Genomic DNA, 27,826 nt, shown 5'->3' with positions numbered 1-27,826 from the left:
CAGAGTTGGGGACTTTTCGGTGCCTCCCCAGGCAAAAATCTTTTGGAGGTGTCTGGAAAGGGACTGCAGATGGCCAGAAATCGAGTAGGAAAGCACAGGCAGAAGAGTTCAGTGTGAAAATGAACCTGGCCTGTGGGCCCCTTCCCTCTTAACCCCACCAGGAAAGGCTTGGTCCTTCAGAGTGGTCAGGAGAGAGGAAAGGTGCAAGCCAGATTTAGTTCCATTCCCAACCCTCTCCCCCTCCCTTGACCCTGCTTTATCAATGGAGGGAGGGCACTGGAAAGCAGAAGGGGCACAAAGGGAGCCCAGGGTTCCACAAATATTCTAGAAACTGAGCGCAGAACTTGGTCTCATACTTATATCAAGGGCCTCTACTGCAGGAAGACCTAAGGGGGAGGGGCAGGACAAGGGCCACTTCACTCCTGGTTTACCCTTGAGCAGGAGGGAGGGGGCCTTGTTGCTGCCTTCTCCAATCTTTGGTCCAAATAAGCTGTTAAAATTTCCCCAGCTGCAGGAGCTTTTAGACCCCAGGGTGCTGAAAAGGGTAACCTATATTCTCAAGACAGTCAGCCACTGCTTCCCCAGCACCTCTGCACCCCAGGGGACAGGACGGCAAGTGGCCTGAGTTGTTACACAGGAGTACTCACCAGGAGCCACAGGGCTCTTGCCATTTTCACCCTACTCGGAGGGCAGGGTTCAACCACCCACCCCCCCATCAGAAAAGAGAGGAAACAGGTGCTTCAGCTGTTGTTTATTGACATACAGGTAGGCTCTATAGCAACAGGCCTGGAGGCGGCTGCAGTAGTGGGGGAAATGGAAGGTGGAGGGTGGAGTGTTTGTCTGCAGCAACAGTCGAGTGGAGTGAAGGAACAGAAGTGCACAACAAGGTGGGAGTGAGGGAGGCTGAGGGGGCTGGAGAAGCAAGCAAGGGCCAGGGCCAGAGTCTGCTTAAACTGGAACCTCTGCCCCATGCCCTAAGGCCCCTACTCTTAGCCGGCTATCTCCTGATCCCACGCCAGGGCTGGGAGTTCTCTGGGTATCCATTTTCTACAGGAACTGAAGCGAGTACACAAAGGAAGAGAAGCAGGAGCTGTTGCCCTCTGTGTGAAGCTCTGGGGCCTCCAGTCCTGCCTGCACCACTCCTCCGTCCCTTGCTTGGATGGGGCCACATGATGGGTGGCCCAGCTCTGAACTACCCCACCCAAGCAGGGTCTTAAGAACAGCCGTGTTTCACAGAGGCGTTAATCTTCTTCCCTGGCGTCCCAGCCCAGTGCCACACCACAGCCCCAAGTGAGCACTACAAGCATTGCTGGCCTAATGGATGGGATGGGGAAGGGGAATGGGACAGGGGCTGAAGGAGGGGCTCCGGGGCCCATCACGGCACAGGAACTACACGCATGGTGTTGGTGAAGCCAGAACCAGGGCGCCACCCGGTCAGCACAATGACCACATCTCCCTTCTTGAAGAAGCCTCGGGCCTTGCCTGGAGGAAGAGAAGAGGGGCTGGTGAGTGAAGAATCAAGCCAAGAAGGTATGCACCTGGGAGACTGCCCCACAGTCGGAGGAAGCTAAGCAGGGCTGACGGGCCTTTACTTCCTTACACCACAAGGTGGCGCCAGCCTCACAGCCCAGGCAAAGGGGATGAGGGAAGCCTTGATACGTCCGTATGGCTCAGATGGCAGAGTTGGCAGGGACCTTTGGACATCATTCATTTTCTACTCTAGAGGGTGGACAGCCCAGCCCAAGGTCACAGCTAGCTGCTTCCTCTCATCACATGATATCCTACTCTTATACTGGGACAAAGGCCATATGAATACATAATTTGTACGTGTGCTGGCTCCAAGTGTAGGAGCTCTGGCTAATTTTATGAAAAACCTCAATAATGAGCAGATGCCAAAGAATGGACAACCCCGATTATCCAGGGTTTGGATAATCTGCTTTGGATCCCAGACTGGAAGAGAGTGAGGAGAGAACCTGGGGTGCTCAGCCCCACAACTCAAAGGCCCCTCTTCCCTCCTGGGCTCGGCCCAGGACTCCAGGGAATGGGATGAAGGATTCAGAGAACATTCCCTGTGAGGACAGCTAGGGCTCTTGCACCCAAAGGCCAACATGTTCCCCTTTCTATAGGGTCTCAGAGAGACCAGTGCTCAGGCACCTTCTCCACCCCTCCACCTCTAGCCCTTGCTCCCAGCCACGCACCAACATTCATGGCCAAGTTCACCCGGAGGTCCACGTCCTCAGCCCAGGCCTCCTGCACTGGGTCCTTACACACCACAGGGAAGACGCCACGGTACAGGTGGGCCTGGCGAGCTGTCTGGTGATTCCGGGTCACAGCAATGATGGGAGCCCGGGGGCGGTATCTGGACACCTGATGTGCAGACCTGAGACAGGGGACAAGCAGACAAGACTGTTAAACAGTGTCCCAGGAAGCTCCTCAGGGCCTTCAGCAGCAACTCACCCTCTAATCCAACTCCCTATGCCAGCCTGAGGCTCTCTGGCCATTTCAACATCTGCTCCCAAGACTGGGGCGGCTCATCATCCTGTATCATCCACAGCACATAATTCTTCTTCATAGCTATGCTACCCATCTGGCCTACCCACCTCCCAACAGGCCAGGGCCCCAGGATCATGCTGACCCAGCAAGATCAGTTTCCCCCACTTACCCCACACGGCCCGTACTTGGCAGCAGCTACAAGCCAAGCAACATGGGAATAGCACCTGACTCTTGACATTTGCAAGAAAACAGGAGCAGAGCCCACCAGTCCCCCTTGGAATCTACAACGCAAGTCTTCCCTATTGCTGTGCCCTCTCCTGACTCCACGTGACCCCCCGGGTCCCTGAAACAGTCCCAGCAACTGCGCTGTAGAGCCCCACAGTCAAACCTGAGTATCTAAGTGAGGCTTAGAAATATAGGTGCTACCCAGGAGGCAAGACCAGGGGATGGGAGTGTCAGTGGGGGAGGCTCTGCCTGTGAAGGCTCCTCTGGAGGGGAGGGGACCCCTGTAGAGCCCCAGCACCAGGTGCTTCCTCCAGCACTGCCACTGTACACGTGTGGCTGCAGATGTGCCTCGGGAGGTGGAGGGGCCTGCAGGGGGAACTGGGGCCTGGAAGGCAAGCTATGAGGACACTCAACAGGTGTCAGGGAAACTTAAGCCATGTCACAGCAGAGGGCGCCCTGCGTTAAGGCCTGGCCTCCATACAAGGCTTTCAGAGGGCAGCAAGTGCTAAAGTCAGGACTCGCTGAGAGTGAAATCCCAGAAGCCTGGAGCTAAAAATAGCCAAGTAGCAAAGGCTGGACTTTTTCACAAAGGTCATCCCAAATGATGGGAGCTTTTCATCCTGAGCCCTCTGCTGAGGGAATCTGCACACGTCGTGTGTCCTGGTCCTAAAGGCAGTCCCACCTGCTGCTGCTTGGCGCGTGGGGGGCTGCCTGTCTGCTCCTCTCCACCCGCCTCCTCGAGGAAACCCTAGCTGCCCTGTGGAGGAGGAGCACACCCCGGACCCAGGGAGGGAAGGATGACAGCCCGGTGATCTGGAAGGGACCCCGAGCCTGAGGCCAAGCAGAGGCCTTAGCCTGGCTGCACGGCCCAAGTGCCAGCAACACACCACGGTGACCTTTCCTGGGCGGCACCCACTTGTCTTTGGGACTCAAAGACTGACGGGTCGGGTGCACCAACCAAATAGCATGTCAGCAAACAGTGCTAATTTTCCACACTGAACTTTTTAAAGAGCACACAGCAACTAGAATAAGCAAAACTGGTTATCCTTTACTTTTTGAGAAAAACAGCTTTCAAATATCAACCATTTGTCATCAGTCTATCTGTCTATGTAATTAAGTCTCTAGTTCATTGTGAGGGTATAAACTTGCTTTGGACCCAAATGGTCTGACACGCCTACGAGTGCTGCCTGGGATCCTGTCCTTCAGGCCCAGGGCAGGGGCTCTGCTCGCTCCCAGAGCCTGGCCAGGGGGCCAGGGGAGCTCTGTCCCTGCAGGGTCCCGGGCACAGGCTGAGAGGTCTTACCTTCGCTTGGTGCCATCTGAGCACCGTTTAGTGCACTGCTCCCAGGAACCCCAAGGAAAGGTGCCGCCGAGCTGGGCGTTCCCAGGGAGCCGCTGCCACCTCCTACCTGCCAGACTTGGTGAGGACGATTATGGCCCCACTGCAGCACTTGAAGGACGCCTCCACGGCACCCACGGCGGCGGCTTCGGTGGGGTCACTGGTAATGGGCGACAGGCGGCGGAGCTCCTCAAATAATTGCAAATGGTAGATGGCAGCCTCTGCCTCACGGGCAATCTAGGGAGGGGCAACATCGTTCCAGAGGGACGAGAGGGGGACAGAGCTTTGTCAGAGCCGTGCCACACGGGAGAGGGAGGGGAAGAGTCGCACAGACAGCTGGTGAGAAGCATGTCCCTGGGAGCAGAGGCCAAGAAGAGCCCAGTCGCTGGAGGTTCTGAGCTAAGCGAGATCAAGAACTCGCAGGAACCAGCCCTTCACCAGGCGCCTGTGACGTCGCTATGCCTGCTGAGCTGAGGGCCCCTGCGGCCCTGGCCTGCCCTGACTCCCTGGCTGGCTTCCTGCAGGTGAGAGGAGAGGTGCTGAGTGCGGGCCCCAGGCGCAGGGCTGGGCCCTGGCTGTCTTCTAGAGCGGCTGGAGTTACCTGCCCTCGGGGCCCTACCTGCCAGACTCCGTCAGAACTATCAAAGCTGCCGCTAAACACTTATAAGAAGCCTCCACGCTGCCCATGGCCATGGCTTCCATGAGGTCTGTGGAGTGACGTGAGGCTCGCGCAAGTTCTTCAAACAGCTTGAGGTGGAACATGGCTGCCTCAGCCTCACGAGCTATCTGTAAGGTTTAGGGGGAGGGGAGGCAAGGAAGAGGGGAAGGTACCTTAGGTTAATTGGCTAAGTCTGTCCTCAGGCAGATGCAAAGAGGCAGGGTGATGAAAGCCCGCTTAGGGATGTGTGCAGGACTTCAAACATCAACTGCTACTGCTTCCCCTCCAACCGAGGGGAAACGGATTCTTCCGTTCTGGAAGGATCTATTGATTTTGGAAGGACTTTTTGACTGGCGGTGGAGGTGGAGGGAGACAATATGGTGGCAGGCTCTAGTGCCTGGGCATGGAAACATGCAGAGGCTGGGACCCCGGGGCTCCCGGGCCTACACAGCTCCCTGGCAGGACTTGACCACGCTGCCTCATGACACAGCTCACAGGAAGGAACAGGCCTCCCTCCTCACATGGCTGTCTGGTGGTTACTACCAGGCTTCATGCCTGGCCTCCACGCACACGTGGAGTGCTTGCTTGGCTTCAGACACAGGGATGCTACCAGCCTGTCCAATGGCATGCCGTGCAAGCACGCTGAGCAGTGCTGGAAAACTGAGGTCAGGCAAAGCCAAGGTCACGCAGCTTGACCGCGTTTCTAAGCAGGCAGGTGGAAAATTGGCGAGTTTTGAGGTCAGGCAGAACAGCCATGTGAAGAGACAGGTGCCTGTGGAAACACGCAGGTAAGTTTAACAAGACATTTGATTAAGTCAAATGATTAAAACACCCATGAGAAAGCCACTGAGTTATTTACAGACCACCTGCTCAGATAACACCAAGAATTAGAAAGAAAATTTAAGCTTTAGAGGGTTATAATGCAATTACCAGCATCTTAGAGAATGATGGGTGAGGAAAGAATCAGTAATGCCACCTCATTAATTTGACAGGATAAGAAGATGAGTGGCAGAATTTGCTAGGTTAAAGGTTTTCTTCCTGCAAGAATGGAATGCATGCAGCCCAAAAGGACAGGAAACGTGAACAGGAAAGAGAACCATACCTGGTACTGCCTAGCCCTTAGTTAAGGGACATCAACTGCATCAGTGAGATAAAGGAGAAAGCAGTGGACAGGTAAGAGGGGACGCTGTTGGCCAGTGTTAACTGGTGACATGGACAGGAGAGGCCTGTACCACCTGGCCCAGACCCCATAACTTATCTCCTGAGCAGTGCCATGCAATCCCAGTCTTGCAGTTCTAAGGTTCTGTCTGTTCAAAGGAAAGACTGGGGTATGGAAAAACGACATGGGTTCAGAGCCCAGAGTCTGGTTCTTAGACTGTGACCCCAGTACAGGCCCCACATGGATACCTGTCTTGATCTCTTGTACCATGTTGCAGGAGAGAACATTGGCTTCAGAGTCAGCAGATCTGGGTCCAAACTCAAGCCCTATTACCATGTACCCTCATCTATAAAATGGGGTGACATCTATCTCACTGAGGTTATGGAGATTACGTCAATCTACACAAGGACTTAACAGACATTTAATAATAGTAGTGAAATTTAACGCTAAGGCTATAATTAAACATATCCCATCTAATTCATTTAATAAGGCCTTGAGAGGTTAAATTTGGTAGAGACATGAAAGTCCCTACAGTCTATGTGGTTTCATAGTTCCATAAATCAGGTCAAGGTCACTCTCGCATCTCAGAGGCCATGGGGCCACACAACTAAGCAAGGCAGTTATAGAGAAGGGATGTTGTGTGGAGACCCATAAACATAATGGCAGCCACTCTAGAGGGGAGAGGTTCAAGGTCCACTGTCCCCCAGGAGAGAGGGAGCACTCACCACCGGGGCAGTTGTGAGAATGACCATGAGCTCAGAGTGCATGAGCATCTGTGACAGCAGTCATGTCACACACAGAGGGTGGCATATCAGCCAGGAAACACAGCTGTCCCAGGGACAGGGATTGGTCTCTACCAATTTCATTATGGGCAAATCCACCTAGGGTGCCAAGGACAGACCAGAAGACATCTGTAGTCAAGATGTCTTGTTTCATCCCTGAAAAAGTATTTAATATAACTCTCATGTCTTCTCTGGAAGCCATCTAAGCCTAATAATCACATAGAAAATGAAGGAGGAAAGGACGATTATCTAGTCCAGATGTTCTTTTTGGGGGACTGTTTTAAATTTCGGGGAATGCAGGGGAGGGGCTGTCACACAAAGGGCTTGGGGTCCTTTGTTGGCTGGAAAGCGAATAGGAAGGTTAAAGAAACACCGTTTCAGGGTAGGAGGCAAGTTCACTGAGCTATACATTATCAACAGCGACCTAGGACTGTTGTGAAAGTTCATTTGCAACACTCGTTTTCCCAGGCCTGACGACCCATCCCTGTGTTAACTCTTCATAAGCTCTAGAGCAGGAGCAGCCACGCTGTGGGACACGGCAGAGCGGGAGACCCTGGAAAAGCTAGCTCCCACAGGAGAAAGAGTGGCCTCCAGGGCTCCTCCAGACGCTCTCACCCCAGGGCCAGGCGGGATCAGCCAGCCTTGAACCTGTTTCTATTTGTGGGCCTGTCACCCATCACTTAAACCCCACTTTTTAGTCTAGGGCGAGTGCAACAGCTCAGCAAAGCAGGCGCTGCTGCAGGCACCATGCAAGGCCAGCCTGCAGCCAAGTCAGTGCAGGCCACAGCCTGCAGTGCGGGCCCAGAGGCCCCCGTCAGGGAGGCACCTGGCTGGGGACAGGTGGGGAATCAAATTGGAAGCCAAACAGGACAGCTGGGAGCAGGAGCCCTCGGCCTTTTCCAGAACAGGGCAGAGGTACTCAGGTCCTCTAGGCTGTCCAGAGGAAGAGGTACACATATCCCAGTACTTGAGCCAAGGGAAGGATTCACAATCCTGCAGACAGGAGTGAACTGTGCTACGGCTGATGAAGGAGGCCGCCTCCAGAACAGAAGGAACTAGGAGACTGGTGTGGGCAGGAAGGCAGAACAGAAAAAAAAACAAGACACCTCCACGCCCCCAGCACACACCTCCTCACTCTGCTTGTGACTTGGAGGGTAATAAAAGATCGTGGGCGCAGAAGCCTAAAAGGTGTCGCTGTGTGCCAGAGCTCGCCTCCATCCCAGCCCCAGCCAGGGCGATGGGCAGGCCCCGAGAACTCACCAGGTGTTGCATGCGCACAGCTTCCAGCGGGTAGTCCCCTTTGGCCGTCTCTCCAGACAGCATGATGCAGTCGGCTCCGTCCAAGACTGCATTGGCCACGTCACTGCCCTCAGCCCGGGTGGGGCGAGGCTTCTTGATCATGCTCTCCAGCATCTGGGAGGGGACGGGGTGTTCGTGAGACGTGGCCTGGGCTGTCTTCAGAGACAAACTGACCCCCTGGATCGTGTGTGTATGCAGAGTACAGCTTTGTGTAGGTGCATGGGGGCAGGGGAGGGGTGGTGGGGTAGGGGGAGGATACGTGTGTGTGTGTGTGTGTGTGTGTGTGTGTCTGTCTGTCTGTCTGTGACATGGGGCAGGGGGGTCCATGGGAAGAGACCGGGTAGCCTCCAAAGCTTTCCTGTGCAAGGATGCAAACTCGGGAAGAGGCACATACCTGCGTGGCACAGATGACAGGCTTCCCAGCTCGGTTGCACCGCCCAATCATCATCTTCTGAGCAAGAAAGACCTTCTCTGCAGGAATCTCAATGCCTAGATCACCACGCGCCACCATGATCCCATCACTGGCTTCCAGGATCTCATCAAACCTGACAGGGAAGTTGGAAAGAGAGAGAGGTTATATGGAACAGGGGCCACAAGTAAAGTGACGCAAAGGAAGTTTTCCTGGGATTCTCTGACTTAGCCGTCCTTGCACCAGGACAACTACCCACGACGTCATCATGGATGCATGGAGGTGGTGGGGTGTTCCAGCTACTTCAGTCCCCCAAAGGGGGCCAACAGTTCTGCTAGTTGGGCTTCTTTGGCACCAGTATGGACACATCACTGGGGGAAAGGGGAGGGGACGAGGTCTCTTCCAAAGTCCCATGGGCTCATTTCCTCTCCGTCTGCATCTTATGAGGCCCCTCTTACGGTGTCTCTTTACCATCTTCATTCCAGTCGGCACTTCCAAGGAAGAAAGGGAACCCAAGGCGGCTGACTGCTCCTGACACAAAGGTCCATGGCCTCTCCCAGCCAAGGACACTTGAGGGCTGTTCCTTCAGGGGGCCCCTCCAACTTGCTGAAGGCATGAGAATATGGCTTTGCCTGGCCTGGAGCCAAGGTCAGCAAACACCCATGGCTTATCAGGATGGCAGAGGGAGGACCCCAAATTTCCCGGAACAAAGGACATCGACACAAAGCTAAGGATGGAAAGGTCACAACAGGATGACTGCTCCTCCCACTCTTCCCAAGCTCACACCTAATCCCCACAAGTAGGTGTGGGGTGTCAGCAGCGCTGGGTTCTAGTAGGGAACCAAAGAGGAACAGATGTCACCCAGCTGGCCTTACTCATACGGCCCTACCTGGTGAGCACTAGGGAGGTGGTGGACCTGCGCTGGGACAACGTGGACCTGGAGGAGGACGGCATGCTTTCCCCTCAGAAGCAGATACCATGCCAGAGCTGGCCCGATCACCAAGCCGGCCGCTTTCTACGGCAAGACAAGGAAGCCACGTGCTTCAGTGTCAACACCAGGCCCTGAGCTTCCACAGGGCTCCCAAGGGAGGGAGTCCCTTCCTGAGAGCCTGCTGTCTCTTCCCCCTTGGTAGTCCCCAATTCCAGCAAACACAGGCAGTGTCAGGAGTGCAGCACAATGGCTCCTGAGCCTGGGAGCAGTGACCCTGTCCTCTCCAATGCTGGTCCCTGGGCTTGTGGAACAACGTCAAGAGGCTGGCACCCCAATCACCTGGGAAGCTTTTTTTTTTTTTTTTCCTTGAAATACCAATGCCTTCCACTCCCCCTCGTAGGATATTCTGATTCAGTGGGTCTGAGATAAGCTTGAGAGTCTCATTCTGATGGGCAGGTAGCCAAGTATTCACAGGATATATCGTGCTCTTCAGAGAGCTGGGCTGGGGCTGAAGGAGGCAAGGCACAGTCGGGTGGACTTACCTCCGAACTCCCTCGTGATTCTCAATTTTGCTGATTATCTTGATGTTCTTTCCTTTCTCTCCCAGGACCTTCCTGACTTCATGGACATCAGATGCCTTGCGGATGAAAGACGCGAACACCATATCCACATCCTGCTCTACCCCAAACTTCAGATCCTGGATGTCCTTTTCTGAGACGGCAGGCAGGTCCACAGCAGCCCCGGGTAGGTTCACACCCTTCTTGCTGCCCAAGGAGCCACCATTCTCCACCTCCGTCACCAGGAAGTCAGGACCTGTGTGAAATGGAGTAGGTACGAGAGGCAGAGCCACAGGGGCAAAAGTGTCCTCACCAGGAAGCAGGCTCTCCCCAGTACAGAGAACTGGGAAATAGCACATGGTGGGTGCTGGAGCCACACTGCCAGGGTTCACATCCCATCTCCACTAACTGTGTAACTGTGGGCAAGTCAATTAACCGCTCTGTGCCTCAGGTAAATAGGGATAATAATATCTACTTATAAGGTGGTTTTAAAATTCAAACAAATTATCATGTAAGATGCTCAGAATAGTGCCTGGCACTTAAATGTTAGCTCTCATTCCCAGGCACACTGGAGTCCTCTACGTATCCTACTGAGGGGACGGAGGAGGGAAGCAGAAAGCCTAAAGTAGTGAGGACGAGTAAAATAGAAATCTCGGGAATTCTCTGGCGGTCCAGTGGTTAGGACTCCACGCTTTCACGGCAGACAGCTCAAGTTCGATCCCTGGTTGGGGAACTAAGATCCCACAAGCTGCACCGCAAAGCCAAAAAAAAAAAAGAAAGAAAAAAAAGAAACCTTCTCATCTCCTCCCCAAGAGTACAATTAAGTTGGAGTGAAATCTGTTTTTGAGGCTAGGAGTTTATTATAAAAGGAATTTCTGAGAATATAGAGACTCAGTCTCGCTGCCAGCCAAATAAGCTAGCTATCTTCTGCCAGAGAAGCTTAGAGACGGGAGCTGGTTTTAGACAATTAGAGCCTGACTCCCGCGTACGTACCTTTCTGCTTCACCTGCAGAGAAATAAGGCCGTCATCCACGTAGATCTTGCTGCCCACGTCCACCACCTTGCAGATGTTCTTGTAGTCCAGCCACAGGGTGTTCTCGTCACACTTTTCCATGTAGGCGTTATCCAGGGTGATCTTGAGTGCAGCTCCCTTCTTCAGCTCCACCTCGGCGGTGCCGCTCTGCAGACAAGACAGTAAACCACAAGTCCAAAGAAGCCGGGCCCTCCTAGCGGGAGAAGACAAGCTCTTTCCTCCAGGGAACAAGGAGCAAATCTCAGCTGCAAATAACAATAAAGCCTTTTCCTTTGGAAAGAAATAATCAGACTGCCTAACTTAGTATACTTCAAGGAAATAACCCAAGAGAAACCTAGAATGTTTTAGTTATACTATTTAATGATAGGGGAAAAGAGACAAAGAAATTGCTCCCCCAAGTTAGAGAGACTTGGAAGTAGGTTTGGAGTGTAAAAGAGGTTCCTTTCTGGTATTGTTTCTTAGTGAAGTAGATCAAATCAAGACTTCTTACAGTGATGGATAAAACTCTCATTTATAGACCTAAACTCTGAGAAACGTGGCTTCCGGCCGGGACAGACTGCTGAGGATGTCTCTGGGGTCCCCTGCGCCTTCCTCCAGCTTCTCCCCAGGATACTCACGCCCTTGATGAGCCCGGTTCGGATCTCAGGTCCTTTAGTGTCCAGGGCCACAGCCACTGGCCGGTAGAGAATGGGGTCGGAAGCAAAGCTTTCCGTGGCTTCACGCACGTTCTTGATGGTCTCTTTGTGGTACTGGGGGAAAGGAGGGGAGATGATAAGCGTCCTCCCACACACTAGGATCTAGGACCGGCACTGAAGCTGATCACTCAGGAAAGAGCTGTGGGTGTTCTAGAACTCCGCCTCCAGCATATACCCTCACGCTGCCCACTCCCCGAGCATCCTCTACCGGCTTACGTCAACCTCCTTGGCCTCTACCCACTTGTACCACAGCCCTCACCCACTCTTAAGGGCAAATCTTAGGAACTTTGGAATATTTACATTTTGGTGGCAAGACATGTCAACATAAAAGAGGTTTGTCTCCTTTTTCCCCCTCTAGGATTCATCAAATACCCTCAGGAAATAAAGCAGACGACTGGGGTAAAAAACCTAGGACTTGTATCAGGATAATACTGATCTGGCCATCTATGTCAGACTGATAGATTTGGTAATTCTGAGCTTTTCCTCTACTGATTACAACTGCAATTCAAACTCAGTTATTTACTTAAGCTAACAGTGGCCCAAGCTAAATAACTCACTGCTAAGGTCATGCAGGCCTGGTTCTGACAATCACTTCCTGCAGTCTGATTAGAAACGAAAGTGGAACAGGCAGAGGTGGGAATACACCTTTCTCTGAACTAACTGACCTTTGCCATTTCTCACTTGCAACAAATCCTGGTTTCAATCTCGCCTCTGAAGCCCTTTCTCTCTTTCCATTTGCCATTCCTGTTTGACTAAAAAGGGACTCAGAGCCAAGATGTCAAAAGATCTTCGTGCTATCAATATGGCATTGCTAGTAACAGAGGCTCCCAACTCAGCACTTTGTGGGCCTCGTCCTTCAACCACCTCTGTCCAGGAGAGCAGCACCTGAGAACAGGAGGTGGGGAGGGAGAGGTAACGCGTTCCAACTGTCAGCGCTGTCCTTGTGCAAGGTTCTAAGTGTATGTTCCTTAAAAGGCAGTATTTTCTGGCCGACATGGCATTATAGAACCACACATTCAGTAAGAACACATCTTGCCCACGAGAACTGCCAAAAGTGGGGGCTAGAGACACTGTGGCAAAGCTGTCAAAAGATCAGATGCAACAACAACAAAACCAAAAGATCAGATGCAGACGTGTGGATGTGGATGTCCCTCTGTCAGCGTGAGGGAGAAAAAGCAATTCCAACGCTCTGCTTAGAAGAGTATTTAAAATTGTCAAGAGCTGGAAAAGCATGTCCCAGCCGCTCATCAAACTAAGACTGTTTACATTACATAATTAACATTAGAACAATTTCAGATCAGTTTCCAAAACCCTGATCCAGGGGACCACACAATTGTATCCTGGTCAAAAACCTCAAATTAAGCCCACAAGAGGGGCTTGGGTGTTTTGTTTTGTTTTGTTTTTTAATCCCAACTCTAATCTGGGAAGACGAGTTAAAGCACAGATAATGTCCAAATGCCTCTTGCAGTTTAAGAAAATCAAAATCTCTGAGCCAGCCCCCTCCGGCAGGGGCAGATACCACTCGCCCTTGCCATTTCAGAGCTGTGGGCTATTATTTTACTGGATGGAAGAGGCCATAAAGCCTAGTTAAAGGTCAACTTCTTAAAATCTATTTCTGCTACTCCCCCTGCACACAGGAGACCCTGGCACAGGCCAGCAGTAGGGATCAGTTGTGAACTGACCTTCAGTGATGCCTTTAGTTCTCTCTTCGGACTAAGCTAACACTTGCAGGAATGCCTAGTGACTCCTGCCGAGGACGCCCTGCCTTTGGAAAATTACAGAATGCCATCCATGGATGTCTTAACCTGCCCAAGGGTGCCTGCTGAGCACAGTTCCTCTAAACTTGGTCAGGCCCCCGTGACATTTGGAGGTCGGACACCTGCCAGGCCATAGACTGTTTATGGAACATGGGTTAGAAAACCTATAATGAAGATTCTCATGTTTCCAGAAAGGAGGAATTCACCTCTTAGACTGCACTTCCCGAGGCTTTATTTTTAGCTGAAGCTGAACACCAACTTCCAAATGCCAGAGGGCAACCCCTCACCTCCTGACCTTACAGGGTAGCATTTTCTTTTTCCTGAATAGGAAATACAGAGGTCAAGAGGAGGGAAAGTTTGCCTCACCCATTCCTCCTCTATTAATACCAGGATGAAATCCCATGGCCTGTGGTTGAACCTGAAGGTTAGGCACTGTCCCTCAGGCAGGTCCCACACTCCTCAAAATGAGTCTGTTCTGATCTTGGGAACAGAAGCACGAACGGAGCACTTCCCAATAGCTGCCACCTGGTCCCTGGGTAAGGTCCAATGGGTCAGGTCAGCTCATCAACAGACCCAGCACTAAGACACTCCTACCAGACTGTTGGGGAAGTATGCTGACTTCATTTTAATGTACCAAAACCCCCAGGAAGGGACAGGCTGGGAACACAATGCTGATTAAGTAGGGTATTATATGCCAGATAGTGTTAGTGCATTAGACCCAGTCTTCACTTGCAATAATGAAAACCCTTCTCCTGGACCTGCCCAGTTTATCTTGCGTCTAAACTAGGCCAGAATAACCTGCAGGGTAACTTACTGGTTCGTCACTGCAGTTATGAGCTGTTACAGAAACCCTGGGGCAGGAGTGTCAAGCTCCATGGCTTAGAGGAGTTTCCAGGAGAACCCTGCACATTTTCCTCGGTGAGGGCTAATGGAGCACAGGTGTTGGGGAGAACCAGGGCCAATTACAAAGGAGGTCTTCTTTGCTTGAGGAGACCTGGCCACTTGAGATGGCAGGAGACGGGGAAAAGAAAGTAGGGATGGGCTGGTGAAGACAATCTTCCCATTGGCTGTAAAACCCACGCTTTCTTGCTCAGTCCACCGTGGCTAAATGAACACGACATCCCCACCCCGTTTCCTACAAGCTGCCCCAGTGGCCAATCTATCCAGCCGAGGCGCACCTCATGAGTTCCATGAGAAAAGTTCAAACGAGCCACATTCATTCCAGACTTAATCATCTCCTTCAGCGTCTCCACTGATCGGGAAGCTGGGCCTAGTAAAAAAAAAAAAAAAAAAAAGTTTTAAAGTGATTAAGTGTTAATTATCCAAAGGAGGAATAACACTTTAAGTTTGCTTCAATTTAAAGAACTCTTGATAATTTTTTCCCCCAAATAACTCAAAATTCTTTCAAAAGCATACACATGACTATTACTGTGCTGGCCCACTTTCTTGATTTAGAAGGACACATCCCCCATTTCCTTCAAATTCTACAGGCTCCATCTAATGAGGAAAGCCTAGATAAGTCTTGGCCAGCCCTCTATGCTCTCCCTGAAACCCAGCCAGATGTCCAACTACAGAATTCTGGTTGTACAGAGCATGTCAAAAAGATCCTTCCTAGGTCTCTGAGATGCTCTGCTAAGGAAGATACCCTCTAAATTTTACCTTTAGCAGAACGCATAAAGCATAAGAATTCTTTATTGCAAACTCCTCTGACCAGTTCTCATAAGAATCTCTGGAGCATCTTGCTCAGCACCCAGGTCTGCCACATTTATTTAGTCCTTTCAGGAGAGGAAAGGTCACTGTCTCAGGAAGCCCATGTTTCGGGGGGAGGGGGCACCCCCCCCACTCACCAATGGTGCAGATGATGCCGGTGTTCCGGGCCGTGATGGGCGGCGAGTCAATGTCCAGGCGGCACATGTGCTCCAGGAATGTGTCAGCCATGGCCGCGTGCAGCTGCTGGGTCTGAATGAAGGCAGTCCCGGCATCACTATGGGGCTTCGACATGGCTTCTGAGGTCTTGGGTCCAGGGGAGCTGGAGAGAGTGATCAGTTTGAGAAGCCTGAGGCGGCTATAATATACAGCTTGGCACAGGAAGCTGTTTCCTGCTTACACATTAACTCAACAAGCACCCTTTGTTCAGAAGCCACAGGGAGCCCCGCCACGCTCTAGCTGTGTGGGTGCTCCTCAAGTCAGGCCACGGGCTCACGTTATTCTGAGCAAGTGGAAAAGACCTCAAAGAACAAGTCAAAACCACATACCCAACACATATACGGCCCAGGCATCCACTGTAAGGCGTGTAGGCACGCCTCCCTTACACTGGGCTAGTATCTACCTCAACAGCTTCCCTGCTAATCCTATAAAAATAACATCATTTTACAAGCACTGAAGGAGCTTCCTCAAAAGGAAGTTGCAACCAATCTTACAGGGATATAAAAACTCACCCCTAGTTTAGTACCTCGGTGAATCTAGATTTTTGTATGAAAAGCTGTCTCAAAGCTACAAACATCTGCTGTGGGAAGGGGCACCCACACTGCCTCTTAACAATCCCCATCCAAACCCAAAGTGACTTTCCTGGTCATAGAGACAACCACTATCCAGGCAGTCCTCCTAGTTCTGGAGTTCTAGGTTTTCACTAACCCACAGGACCACGTAAGTCCATTACTCAATTCATCCTAGGCTAGAGAATAGGTCCCAACCCATTGACAAGCAATAAAAACCAGTCCCTGCACAGGAAGCAAAGTTCAACCAGAACCCTGAATGCAAAATCTTTCATCCCAGGAATCTGTACCTAAAAACTACATATGGTACTTTTGGTCAGAAGGACTTTAGGACGTGCAAAGCAATTTGCATCAAACCAAGGATAACCATAACGGTACTAGTCTGGTTCTAAAATTATTACAATTACATTAATAGGAGAGTTGCACCATGAAGAAATTATTAATGCTTGTCAAATCCTTCCAGCTGATCTTCTAATGCACCACCCAATTCCCTTTCTAAGTCTGACAGGTACACCACTCGCAGTGACAAAGACCATCTGTTCCAGGTAATTAATCAGCCCAGGTCACAATCCTGACCAGGGGCACAACTGCCCCCGACCTTTGCTTTTCTTCATTACTGACTTTACAACTAAACTCACTCAGCCGGTTAGTTAGCTGATTACAGACAGAGACTTGAGAAGCTTCCAGGCAGTGTTTCAAGAACCATCAGGGAAGGATGTGAGCCAGAAGCTTGACATGCCTCATCAGAATGCCATTCCTTTCCTCAAGTTTTCAGACCAAGGGTTACTCCTTCTCAAATCCTTCACCTAAGTGCTTCAGCCCAGGCTCAGGAACAAGCCCTTCTTTCGCCCTGTCCCACCGCCTCCTAAATCTCAGGGCTCCAAATCAAGGCACCCCATACATGTAACCCTTACTTGGTCTCCTCCTCCATCCCCGACTCTGTGGCCTCTCTGGGTGGCTCGAACAAGGCATGCATCTAAACCCATCTCTGCCATCCTTGAGAAGTCCAGAAAAGCCCAAGAAGCTTTGCGACCAGTTGTGAGTGAATTTCCTGTAAGCTACTGAAAACTTCTGGCTGCAAGTCCCCAGCTACAGAAACTAAATCTTTAAAAACAAGAAAATAAGACACCAGCTAACTATTCCACATGGCACATATACTGTTCCTTTCAGTATGTATTTCCTAACTCCCTACAACATACCAGGTACCAAAATGAAAACAACATCCTCTCCTCCGTGACCTCTTTGGTTTTATATCCCTTAGCACCAAGTACTTGGGGGTATTCCAGTTGTTTACTGAATGATGTTTCAGAGTATCTTAATGCCTCTTTGTCAAAATCAAAGTTATACCTATATGTCCCTTTCCCCACCAAATCCGAGGAACTTTTGAATTCCTGACAGCACGGCCTGGGCAGCCAGGGTCCCTTTACCTGCACTCACGGTTGAAGTAGGGTGTATATAGCTCCAGAGCACCTGGGCTTAGGTGAGTCTGGCTGTTAAGGGAACAAGAGATGGTGCCCGGTGGCACACCAAGGCAACTGGAACACACAGGCCTTGCTGTGGCCTCCAGGCGAAGGGAGTCATCCAGTCCGAGGACTGTACTGTGATCTCAACGAGTGGGTTGAAGTAACTAACCCGACTCTTCTTAAAAATCATCAGTTGGATCTTCTCTAGACCTGAGACATTAGGGTCTCTTTGCAAAGACCCAGCTGGGGCCACTGATTATTGTGTCACACCTTGTGTTCTCCGGCCTTGGGCTTCCGGTGACATAATGCTCTTTTTTTGGCTCAGGGTGGCTCCTTGGTCCCACTTGCAAAGACTGCTCGGAGCTGAGAAAGGCTTGCCCTGCAGAACTGTACAAGGATTAAGGTAAAAGCTGAGTGCACCTAAAGCTCTTTGGGGTAATGGATGGAAAAAGTACCTTAAGAAAGTACCTTAAGTACTATCCAGGTAGTAGTAGGTAGTGGCTGTTCCTAGAGATTCAGCTATGTTATAAATGAAAACACAGAAGCCACCCAAGAAAATACCAAGAAACTGATAACAGAAAATTCGCAGGTAAGACCGTTCTTAATGGCTCCTTTGCGATGCTTTATCCCCTCCCCTAACACCCCAAAGATTGCCTTCCTTTAAAGTCTCTTTAAACCTTGGTTTACTAACATTTCACTATTCTATACAAGAACCTGGTCCCTCTCCCTTTTCTTTGGGAGGGCGGGAAGGGGCAATAAATTAAACATACATAACAGGACTGTAAGGATATCTAACAAAATATTATCAACATGTTATCTGGGTGGTAGGATTACAGCAAATTGCAAATTTCTTTCTTCTCCTTACTAAAAAATTTACTGATACTAAACACTTTAATAATAAGAAAAATTACAAATGTACCTCTTCTGAACATGATATATTTAAAAGCATCCTGGTAAAAGTGTTGGAATTAAAACAAATGTGAAGCTCCCCGTTCCATTATTCAACTGCTGCTCTAGGCACTTCAGGAATATTCTAAACACAGCAGAGGTGGGATAATGCATCTTAGACTCTAGATCACAAATGCACTGCAGGATAGTTTCACTGACCTAAGAAGGTCAACCTTGGGAATTCCCTGGTGGTCCAGTGATTACGACTTGGCACTTTCACTGTTGGGGCCTGGGTTCAATCCCTGGTTGGGGAACTAAGATCCTGCAAGCCACATAGCACAGCCAAAAAAAAAAAAGTCAACCTTGATCTATTCAGAATCTCAAAGTGCAAAAAAAAAAAGTTAATATGGTCCATAGGACAATTCTGTGTCAAAAAACCTGTTAGTCACATGCCCAAATCCAACAAAATTCTTTTCCTGTTTAGTCTGTCCTCAAGCATCAGAGCAAAATCTTTGTGACAAGGATATTCTGGTACAGAAGGGCTGCCTCAAGGACAGGAGATGCTATTAGCAGATAACAATTATACTGGGCTCGAACACTAACCCTATTTCACCATCTCAAATTAAATCTGAGGTCTGCAAGCTCTGATCTTTTGCTTACCCAGATTACTAGGTACAAGTGAAATTTTGTTTGAGTGCATTTGCACACCAGCAATCCAAAAAAGCTGGCTTGTCAGCAAGTCCGTCCATATTCCTACAAGATCTCACCACGTCCTTAAAGCCCTCTACCAAACTAGGGATTTCATGTCTCATGCCCAGGTCACCAACTGGTTTTCTATCCCCTCAGGCTCTGCCCCGGAGCCTCCCTTGCAGGGAGGGTCAGGGCTCTCCTGCCCAATGAGCCTCTTCTCCGGAGCACAAGCTGCCCATCCTACCTAAAACACACTCTGGACTCTCCCCCAGCCCCTGGACAGCAGCCTCAGCGGCGGTTTCTCAGGCCGGGCCTCTGGGAAGAGCTGCCCTCCCGCAGGCTGGCTGTCTGCACAGTGCCCGCCAGCAGACGCGGCCAGCTCATGCCAGTCTGACTCACTACAGCACCCTCCTCTGCGGGAGGCACAGACATGCAGAGGCAACCTCCAGCCAGCCAAGGAAGCCCAGCGTAGCCACTGATGGCGGCAAATGCTGTGCCCAGGTATGGGAGCCTTTATTCTTGAGCCTGAGCTCCTGCTGTAGGACCTTCCTCAGAGCCATTTCTCCTCTCTGAGAAACGAGACACCATCAGAGGCCTTAGTGTGTGGGGGCCGAAAGGACGGAGCAGGCACGGTCACAGCTCAGCTCCAGGGGCCCCTACTCCCACCTTGCCTTTCTCAAGTGGCTCCTGGCTCTTTAAAGCTATAGTTTTGTTTATGCCAGACACAATTCTTTGGTCACTCTTCAGAAACCACAGGGTGAAAATCATAAAAGAAAAAATACCCAGCACCACTTAGTGTCCGTACTGTTGGCAGGTTGTTCTGGGAAAGAATCACGCTTCACTCCACCAATTCTAGCTTTCACAAAAGCCCACATCATTCTGCCCTAGTAAACCAGCCTGGCCTATGAGCCCGCATCTGCATAAAATCTTTAACCAGCCAGGGCTCCCTGCGCCAATTTTTGCTCTGATGCCAATCTCACCATACAGACTAACTCAATAATGATGGCACCTAGTACCTATGATTGTGTTTCTCGCTCTGACATCAATTTGCTACCTACACCTCTTAAGTCTCCAAGCCAGCATGAAGGTCTGATTCCCAAATCTTCAGAACACCAACATCCATTAGAAAGTTTGCATCACAACGTGTTGGACAAGGCATTCAGGCCAGCCTGCTCTCTAGGGCTCTGTTCCTAGATGATGGAGCAGAAAAATGTAATTCCCAAGACTGGCCCTAATCTGACGACGGTAGCAACAAGATCAAAATGGGTGCTGGACCAGCCACGGAACCTAATAAGGTCTGAAGTGAACGGCTGTTCATCCTCATATACAGTTAGAGTAATGACAACAGTGTATTTGCATATGGAGTGGGGCGAGGACAAGCAGTTTTTAGCTAAGAGACGGGAGTTATATCAAGTCCATTCTACCCTCAGCAGGCCCCATAACAGAAAGCAAAGTCTGGTGTCACCAGGTTACACAAAGCAAAATGAACCCACCTGTAGGTTCAAGTAAAATTCCCTTCTCTTTTATTCAGGGCTAGAACTAAGTGACAAACATTATAAGCAGGAGCCCAAGGTCCTATTTCAAATCTGAGTGTGCAATAGGGCACAAAAGCTGATACTAAATGAGCCTACCCCCAAAAGGACCACTCAACTCCAGGGCAGGAAGTCCCGACAGAGAAACCTCTACCATCTCAGATGCCGAGGATTTGATAGCAGATGCTCGGAGAAGAGAACTGGTTCAGTCTGAAGGAGGAAGTTTAGATGAACCTTTTGCTGCGCTGTGGTCCTTACTAGGCTTAAGATTATGAGGCAATGCTTCAGGGCATGATATTTACACTCTGGAAGCAGCAAGGAACCTGGGACACTAATTTAGGGCCTTTGCAAGTCAGGCACAACACCAGGATGGGTGATGGCCTCAGCAAAGGGAGGCACTGGCCCAGCATTTAAAGGAGGAGCTGCCCTGCATCGCAGCTGCAGGGAGAAGAAGGGGGGAATGAAAGGAGGAAGGGCAGTGCCAGCTCTCCCAGAGCGCTGACCTAGTTAGTATACCTGGTCTTCCTGCAGTAACCATCATAGGTTTGCTTCTGTTTTGTTTTGTTTTGAACTAAAGAAAGAAATATTAACATCTGTATTTCTACCACCCAGAACTGACCATTAATATTTATCCAGGGAATTCCCTGGCAGTCCAGTGGTTAGCACTCTGCACTTTCACTGCCGAGGGCCTGGGTTCAACCCCTAGTGGGGGAACTAAGATCCCGCAAGCTGTGCAGTGCGGCCAAACAAGCTGTGAAGTGCGGCCAAAAGTTAAAAAAAAAAATCCAGATTTTCTTTAGACTTAAAAAAAAAATTTATCATTATATACAGGTCATTTTCCCTCCATTCCCAGGTCCCTCCAACCCTTCCACATCCCATCATGAACTTTGATAGCCAACCAGTGTCATGAATTCTGTATCCTTCTAGTTCGTTTAAGGGTGTCTGTATCCATACTGAACCCTATGATATTGCTGTCTTCTAAAGTACCCTAAGTAATATACTGTAAGGCATCATCAAACAACTTGCTTTTCCAGCACATTTAAGATCTATCCAGTTGGTACACAGATCTAGTTAATTCATTTGAACTGCTATACTAGTCCAGTGCATGACTAGACCATTTATTTATGTATTCCCTTACTGGCTGGTCATTTCCCCATTAAACCCAATTTTTCCTCATTAATCAATACTATAACAACTCTCCTAGTACATGTCTCCTTGTGCAGGTGTGAGCTTCTATATCCAGAGATCAATTACTGGGCCACAGGGTATGTTTATTTCCTATTTTACTAAATAGTGCTGAATTGCTCTCCAAAGTGGTTATATCCACTTACAACCAACCAGTAAAGTGATTTCTTGCCTTCCCACACCTTTTGCAACACTTGATACTGTCAGACTCTTAAAATGTTTGCCCATCTGATGGGTAACATGTGTTAATCTGCTCTCTAATGTAATAACAAAAGAGGGATATCAGGTGTCAGGATAGTTTTGTTTACCAAGTCTTTATTTCCCTGGCTCAACTAGATCAAAACTCCAGCACTCCTCCAAAATGTGTACGGCTTTGTCTCATATACCATGACTGACTCAGCTGAGTAATTATTTTGCACTCATCACCTGAAATAGGGGTGATACCAGTTGTCTAAAGTTAAATAAATGTTATCCGTTGGGTGATTAAATGTTTGGAAGGGCTGGGACTCCTTTCAGAGAATTTCTTTGTTTTTTTTTTTTGAACTGCATCAGCTGAGCTGGTCCATACTCTGAAATGCTATGACCAGCAACCTCTCTGCCCTATCATATCTGGTCTTGGCATCTCCCCCACTAAAGCCCTTATCCGACCTCCAAACACAGCTTGCTGGCGTCAGGAAAGAGAGGCTTACAGTTCCTCAGGAGTTTTGCCTATAGAAAGAACGGGGGGGAGGTGAGTCGCAGAGGCCACCAGAAGTACTGCAGGCTGGCTCTCCCTCCTACGTGCAGACCAGCACAAACCAATGAAGGAAAAACGGCTGCAAGGGCAGGGCTGCACCACTTGGTGGCCCTGCCAACCTCCCCCTCCTAAGCTGAGCAGTAATAGCAGGAGGCCAAAAGGTAGAGCAGAGGCTGCCTGACCACCCACCCTGGCTCACCTTCCCAAAACAGCTTCTTTAACAAAGCCCCAAATAATCAGCCTATTCATTTATCTAGTCTAAGGCTGGCTTGTGGTTAAAGAAGAAAAAAAAAAAAAAAGGAAGTTCCCAGAAGTATGGTAGTATTACGAATGGTCTTCACTGGGAATTCCCTGGCGGTCCAGGGACTCGGCAGTGAACGTGCCGAGGGCGCAAAGCCCCACACCCACCCCTACAAAAAAAAAAAAAAAAAAAAAAAGAAGAATGGTCTTCATTTCGTTCTATTCCTATCTGTATCAGAATTGATGCTTAAAGTGATGACTCAAGGTCCTGTAAGACCGTTCACGAAATAAATCACATATTTCACAAGATCCGCAACAAGGCTGCAAGAAAACTCTGCTCCCATGGACAACTCAGTCTTGCGGTGTACCAGTTAACTGGGGTTTGACTGTGGATATTTTGAATGATTCAGAAATAAAGAATGTCAAATGAGTCATTTCCCCCTACCTTCACCTCAGTCTTAGCTCTTATCCAAAGTAACACACCCTGGCGTGCCTTCATAAAAGCTGAGGAAAAATAAAAACCCCTGTAGTGCAAGTTTGTAATCAAGAGTTGCATTTTTTTTCTACCTTCCTGCTCTCAACCATTTCCTTATTTCTTCCACTGCCTCAACATTAATAAACAGCTTTAAGAAATAAAATGGCTTTTCCTGTGACCCCACATTAATGTCACAATACTCAAAGCACAGAAGCACCTCCCGTAAGGTGCTAGCTCTGTCTGGAGTAACAGCTACCAAACTTGCCAAATCACTGGGGCTGCAATTCTTAAAGACCCAATAATGCTCTTGGCTAAACTGTGAATTCAACACTAAAATTATTTACTTCTAATGCAGTGCTTAAAGTGAGAGCAGCTGCCCTAGACAGAAGACTAATGTCCATATATTTAGGCTCAAGTCCAGTAACTCAGAAATGAGTTCAAGGACATTCTTTAAGTCATCGTTATTCATGTGCACTACAACCCGTATTCCCAAAATGGCTACCATGCCCACTGCACAAGGCTCAGGAATATAGGTGTGCAGACTATCACCTGGGCACGAGGCTCTGCCATGCTGCACCTAAGCGCAGTACAGAGAGCCTGGGGACTTCCATCAACCATTTGTCACTTAGTTGAGACGCTTTTAACTGGGGGAAATGCATGCTTCATTATTTGACTCACTGAAAGGGGAGAGGGGACCTTTTAAGCCGGCGAAGACCACAATGCAGTTTCCCCACTCACCCAATGAAGAGAGTTCTCTTAAAAGCAGATAAATTCAAATGTTGAGTCATCTTCCCCAAAGCCTCCCCCACCTACACACACAGACCTGGTGATGGGTTACATACTCTTCCCCTCAGAACAGCCCACTGCATTCCCAACAGCATCCTCAGGCAACCTGAGGGTGAATTATTTGCTAACAATGCTGCAGTCCTGACCTAGGCCCTCCTCTCTACCCCAGGGAGTGGCCACACCCTCATTACGGCCAACAAGGAGCTACTGGCCTTTGCCTCTAATCCTAACCTCACACTTACCAGCTGGCTGAGCAGATCCCAGAACCCTACCTGGAGTGGGTGGGAATGGAACAGGTGAAGATTTCAGTCTTGGGGTTCCAAGTTTGTTTCTACTCTTGTAGCCAAACACCAAAGGCTGCAAATCATCCCCCTCCTGCCTTCCTCTGTCTAGAGGCCCAAAGAGCCCCTGTGGCAAGTGGAGAGTTGAAGAGTAACATTATTAGTTACTCTGTAAACACTGTACCAGGATCCCAGAGGGGACTGGTTTCCAGGAGACGTCTGCTATTTAGAGAGCCTGATTCCCAAAGATTAACTATGAGGATGTGTTTGGGGATGGCAGACAGAAGAGGAGCCCTTGCGCTCAATTACGGTTTAAGTAATTGTGCTCAGTGACCAAAAGAATACATTTGGAGGCATCTCACCTGAGATTAGACACTGCACTGAGTATTCAACATATATTCATGTAGGTGTGTATATATCGACCAATCCTTTCAACAATCAAGAGGAAAAATGTTACAAGTTACACATGGGAAACTGAGGTCCAGAGGCTGAACTCCCACCATTACTCATATCAGTATGTTAATGAGTTAAACCTGATCTATAAAAAGCCTGTTTCCAACTTCCCAATGCCTCTGTCAATCATGCCCGGACCTCAACTATCAGGCTGATTTGTGCAGAGGAGGATCAGTGTCCGGGGCTTCAAGGAAACAGATAAGAAGCCAAGGGATGCCTTTCCATTACTGGGTCTTTAAATAACCTTCAGACTGGAAGGTGCTTTCCCGCTTCTTCAAACCCAGTGTGAGGCCTCCTCCCCTCAACCCCCAGCAGGAAGTGTGTACCTTCCTCACAGCACTTACCACTGATAACTTTCATGTTCTTTCCCTAATTAGACGGTGAGTTCCGTGGGCCATAACCCTTTTAGCCATCCTGGTGTCCACGCCGCTCCCCAAAACAGCTCTTTACACATGAGTTTTTATTGAGTGAATGCAGGCACGTGGCACCAAGCTCGACGTATTCTACTCTCCCCATAACCTGCTCCCACCCCAACCCGTGGCCTCTGCGCTCTACAATCGGGCGCATCTGTTAAGTAACGTGAAGCAGAGGCGGGGAGGCAGGTGAGTGTCTCGAACGCAAGGAGGCCTCTGAGCAGCATGCGGAGGCTTGTCGGGCCAGGGATGGTGCTTGGCCCGTAACGGGCCCGAAGGTCAGTGGTCCTCGATCCCGCGGGGCGGGGCGGGGCGCGGCAGGACGGGTCCCGGGCCGCTACGTGCAGCCCCGCCTTGGCGGGATGGAGCCCAGTAACCTCCTAGGAGCAAGAGCAGCCCTGCGGCCGCCCCATCGTATTCGAGGCGGCACAAAACAGGAACGCGCCACAGGGCAGCCACCCTTTCTTCCTCTGCAGCGGGGAAGACCAAGAGTTACGTAACCCTCTAGCTGCGCCCCGGGCCGCCGCTGCATCTCCCGGCCGCACGCGAGCCAGCCCGCCCATCCGCAGACCACTGCACTTCGGGCGGTGACGCCGGGACGCTGGCCCGGGGCTGCAGGAGAGCCCGAGACTGGGGAACTCTGATAGAGAAGGGGACAGGACTGAGATGGGAGACCGAGGGGCGGGGGCGGGAGAGCAGGCGGACGTGACCAGAACAGAGGGGGAGGGGCGAGGACGCGGGTGGCGAGGAGGAGGCTGCAAAGAAGAGGGGTGCGGAGGAGCGAACGTGACCAGAGAGGAGGGGGAGGGGCGGGAGCCAGGGCATGGATGGGGGTAGGTACGAGGAGGGGACAGAATCCGAATGGAGGAGGGACGGGGGAGCGGAGCTAAAGAAGGAGTTTCAAGGAGAGGTTACAAAGAAAGCATCAGAATGAGAGGAACACGGACAGGATGAAGACGAGAAGCGAGTATTAAGGGTGAAGGGGAGGAGGCGAGCGTGGGAGCAGAGTGGGGAGGGGGGAGGGAGGCTGAGGGAGGAAAGGATCAAATTAGGAGAGAATAAGGGGAGGAAGACGAGGATGGGACCAGACAGAAGAGGGAGGTAAAGGGAGGGGAGGATGGGACCAGAATGGGGGTGGGGGAGGGTCAGGGATTGGGGAAGGAAAGGGGCTGGCTGACCCATCTGCCTTCGGAAGAAGCAGGAGCTGGGGGCTCCGAAGAGGAGGCCCTAGGCGCGAGCAGCCTTTCTCGTCTCTTCAGACCCCAACCGGGTGAATCCAAGATGCCACGGATCCTGCGCCACACTGAGTGCGCAGGCGGGCCAGGATCCGCACTGGCAGGGGGGGACGGAGCCCCGGTGGGGACGGATGGCCCAATCTCTCCCCAAGCTCACCTCCGACGTCGTCCGGCTCGGGATGCGCTGCTACAGCAGAGAGGTCCGAAGGCTCGCAACGCGTTGCTCCAGTGCGGGGATCAGCTACCTCAGCCTCAAGGTTATGCCAGCTAAAGGGCCACCGCAATCCCTCCGCCGCCCCGCCCCCCACCCAATCCTGGCTCCCAGCTCTCGGGGCCCCGCCCCTCTGCGTCCTCGCCGGGCACAGTCACCTTCAGTAGGAGTGCTGCGGGGGCGGAACGGGCGGGCAGGTTGCCCTTTGGAGGAGGACTACATTCCGTGGCGGAAGGACACGTTACATAAAAATCGCAGCAGTGACGTCCACAGCGCCCAATGGGGAAGCTGCGAGGCAGCAGGACCCGCCCTCGGAGCTCCGGGGACCTCCCCCCCCCCAGCCCCACCGGCGCCCGGGCCACCTGTTGCCGCCAATTTGGAAAGCTGGACCAGGGCTCTTCTCTTGACCCTTGGCCCAGGCCGCCCCAGCTGAGCTGCCCTGGCCTACCCAGATGATGCCTAGATTTATGGGTCCCCAGGCAGCATTCCCCCAGCCCTGCCCTGCGACTCCCCGCCTCCCCCCGCCCGGGTGCCCGCCCCACTGCACACCCCGGAGACTGAGCCGAACCCGAGGTTCGCGAGCCCGAGGTGGGATCCGAGGTGGGGAAGGATGGAGACTCGTGGGATGGTTGGAGGTCTGGGCCGTCTTCGGAGGGGCTCCGACACTGGAACGGGGGTAGGGAGAAGCAGGGAGGACGGAGTGTGCATGGAGCGGGAGCACGAGGCCCTTTTGTTCTTGGGCTAGAACAAAGAAGGAAGTTGGGACCATGTGAATACTTAAGTAGGGACTAGAGTCCTGCAGAGTGAGTACCTGAGAGTAGAAAGTGAATAGAAGGTATTAAATATTTTTTATATTTCCACCAGGAAATGTCAGAACGTGAGAGCCCATAATTTCTGCCGAAGTAAGCACTTCTGTTTCCAATCTTGTGTATTTAAATCAATTATTGTTGGAGCTTTTCCTACATTCTTCTCTAAGACATTTTCTGATTTCCCAGTAATTAGCCAATAACAAGTGATGACAGCAGTTATCAAGGAAACAGCTGTTACTCTTGCCATCCTTTCAAGAGAGCAGGTTTTGAGAGCAGATACAATGTTGCCTCGTTAAAAATCGTGAATACTATTATCTTAGGTTCTTTCCTTTTCCTGGAAAATGAGACCAAAGGGTGTGACCTGCTCAGGCAGACACCCTGCCTGCAGCTGAATCACAGGCCTTCATTATGCTTTCCTGTTAGCTCAGATAAGCTGACAAGGAAAAAGTGACAACCTAAATTTGTTTGAGATAAAATATTTTAATTTCTTCTGTAAGTCGTTTCTGGTCCCCTTAGTTGTAGATAGGAAGTAAACGCTTGGTTATTGAGGTGGTAAGAGCACATGAAGTTGCTGAGAGGAAAAAAAGCCATGCCTCA

At 50.6% G+C, this 27,826-nt stretch overlaps 1 protein-coding gene across 2 annotated transcripts; it reads right to left on the bottom strand.

The window, feature by feature from the left end:
- Positions 1 to 734: 734 nt before the first annotated feature.
- Positions 735 to 26,635, bottom strand: PKM (pyruvate kinase M1/2). 2 transcript variants are annotated; one of them, XM_036839274.1, is made up of 11 exons: positions 26,367 to 26,635; positions 15,185 to 15,366; positions 14,516 to 14,607; positions 11,503 to 11,634; positions 10,846 to 11,032; positions 9,838 to 10,108; positions 8,350 to 8,500; positions 7,917 to 8,069; positions 4,128 to 4,294; positions 2,199 to 2,380; positions 735 to 1,482 (listed from the first exon to the last, which is right to left on the bottom strand). In XM_036839274.1, the coding sequence occupies exons 2-11, from the start codon at positions 15,336 to 15,338 to the stop codon at positions 1,376 to 1,378; spliced, it is 1,596 nt and encodes a 531-aa protein (XP_036695169.1). In that variant the 5' UTR covers positions 15,339 to 15,366; positions 26,367 to 26,635; the 3' UTR covers positions 735 to 1,375. The 2 variants fall into 2 exon arrangements, with proteins under 2 accessions (XP_036695169.1, XP_036695176.1); XM_036839281.1 differs by lacking the exon at positions 4,128 to 4,294 and adding an exon at positions 4,677 to 4,843 and having other exon boundaries at positions 26,367 to 26,523.
- Positions 26,636 to 27,826: the final 1,191 nt, after the last annotated feature.

Source organism: Balaenoptera musculus, chromosome 2, assembly GCF_009873245.2.
Source record: "Balaenoptera musculus isolate JJ_BM4_2016_0621 chromosome 2, mBalMus1.pri.v3, whole genome shotgun sequence".
Classification (NCBI taxonomy): domain Eukaryota; kingdom Metazoa; phylum Chordata; class Mammalia; order Artiodactyla; family Balaenopteridae; genus Balaenoptera; species Balaenoptera musculus.
Note: the sequence above shows the minus strand (reverse complement) of the source record. Positions and strands in the feature narration are given on the sequence as shown.

Coding starts and splice junctions, on each gene's coding strand:
- PKM (XM_036839274.1), bottom strand. CDS start 15,338: ATGTCGAAGCCCCATAGTGATGCCGGGACTGCCTTCATTCAGACCCAG. Junction 11,033..11,502: donor GAACCGGGCTCATCAAGGGC/GTGAGTATCCTG, acceptor TCTTGTCTGCAG/AGCGGCACCGCCGAGGTGGA. Junction 2,381..4,127: donor GTCCTCACCAAGTCTGGCAG/GTAGGAGGTGGC, acceptor CCCCTGTCTCAG/GTCTGCACATCAGGTGTCCA.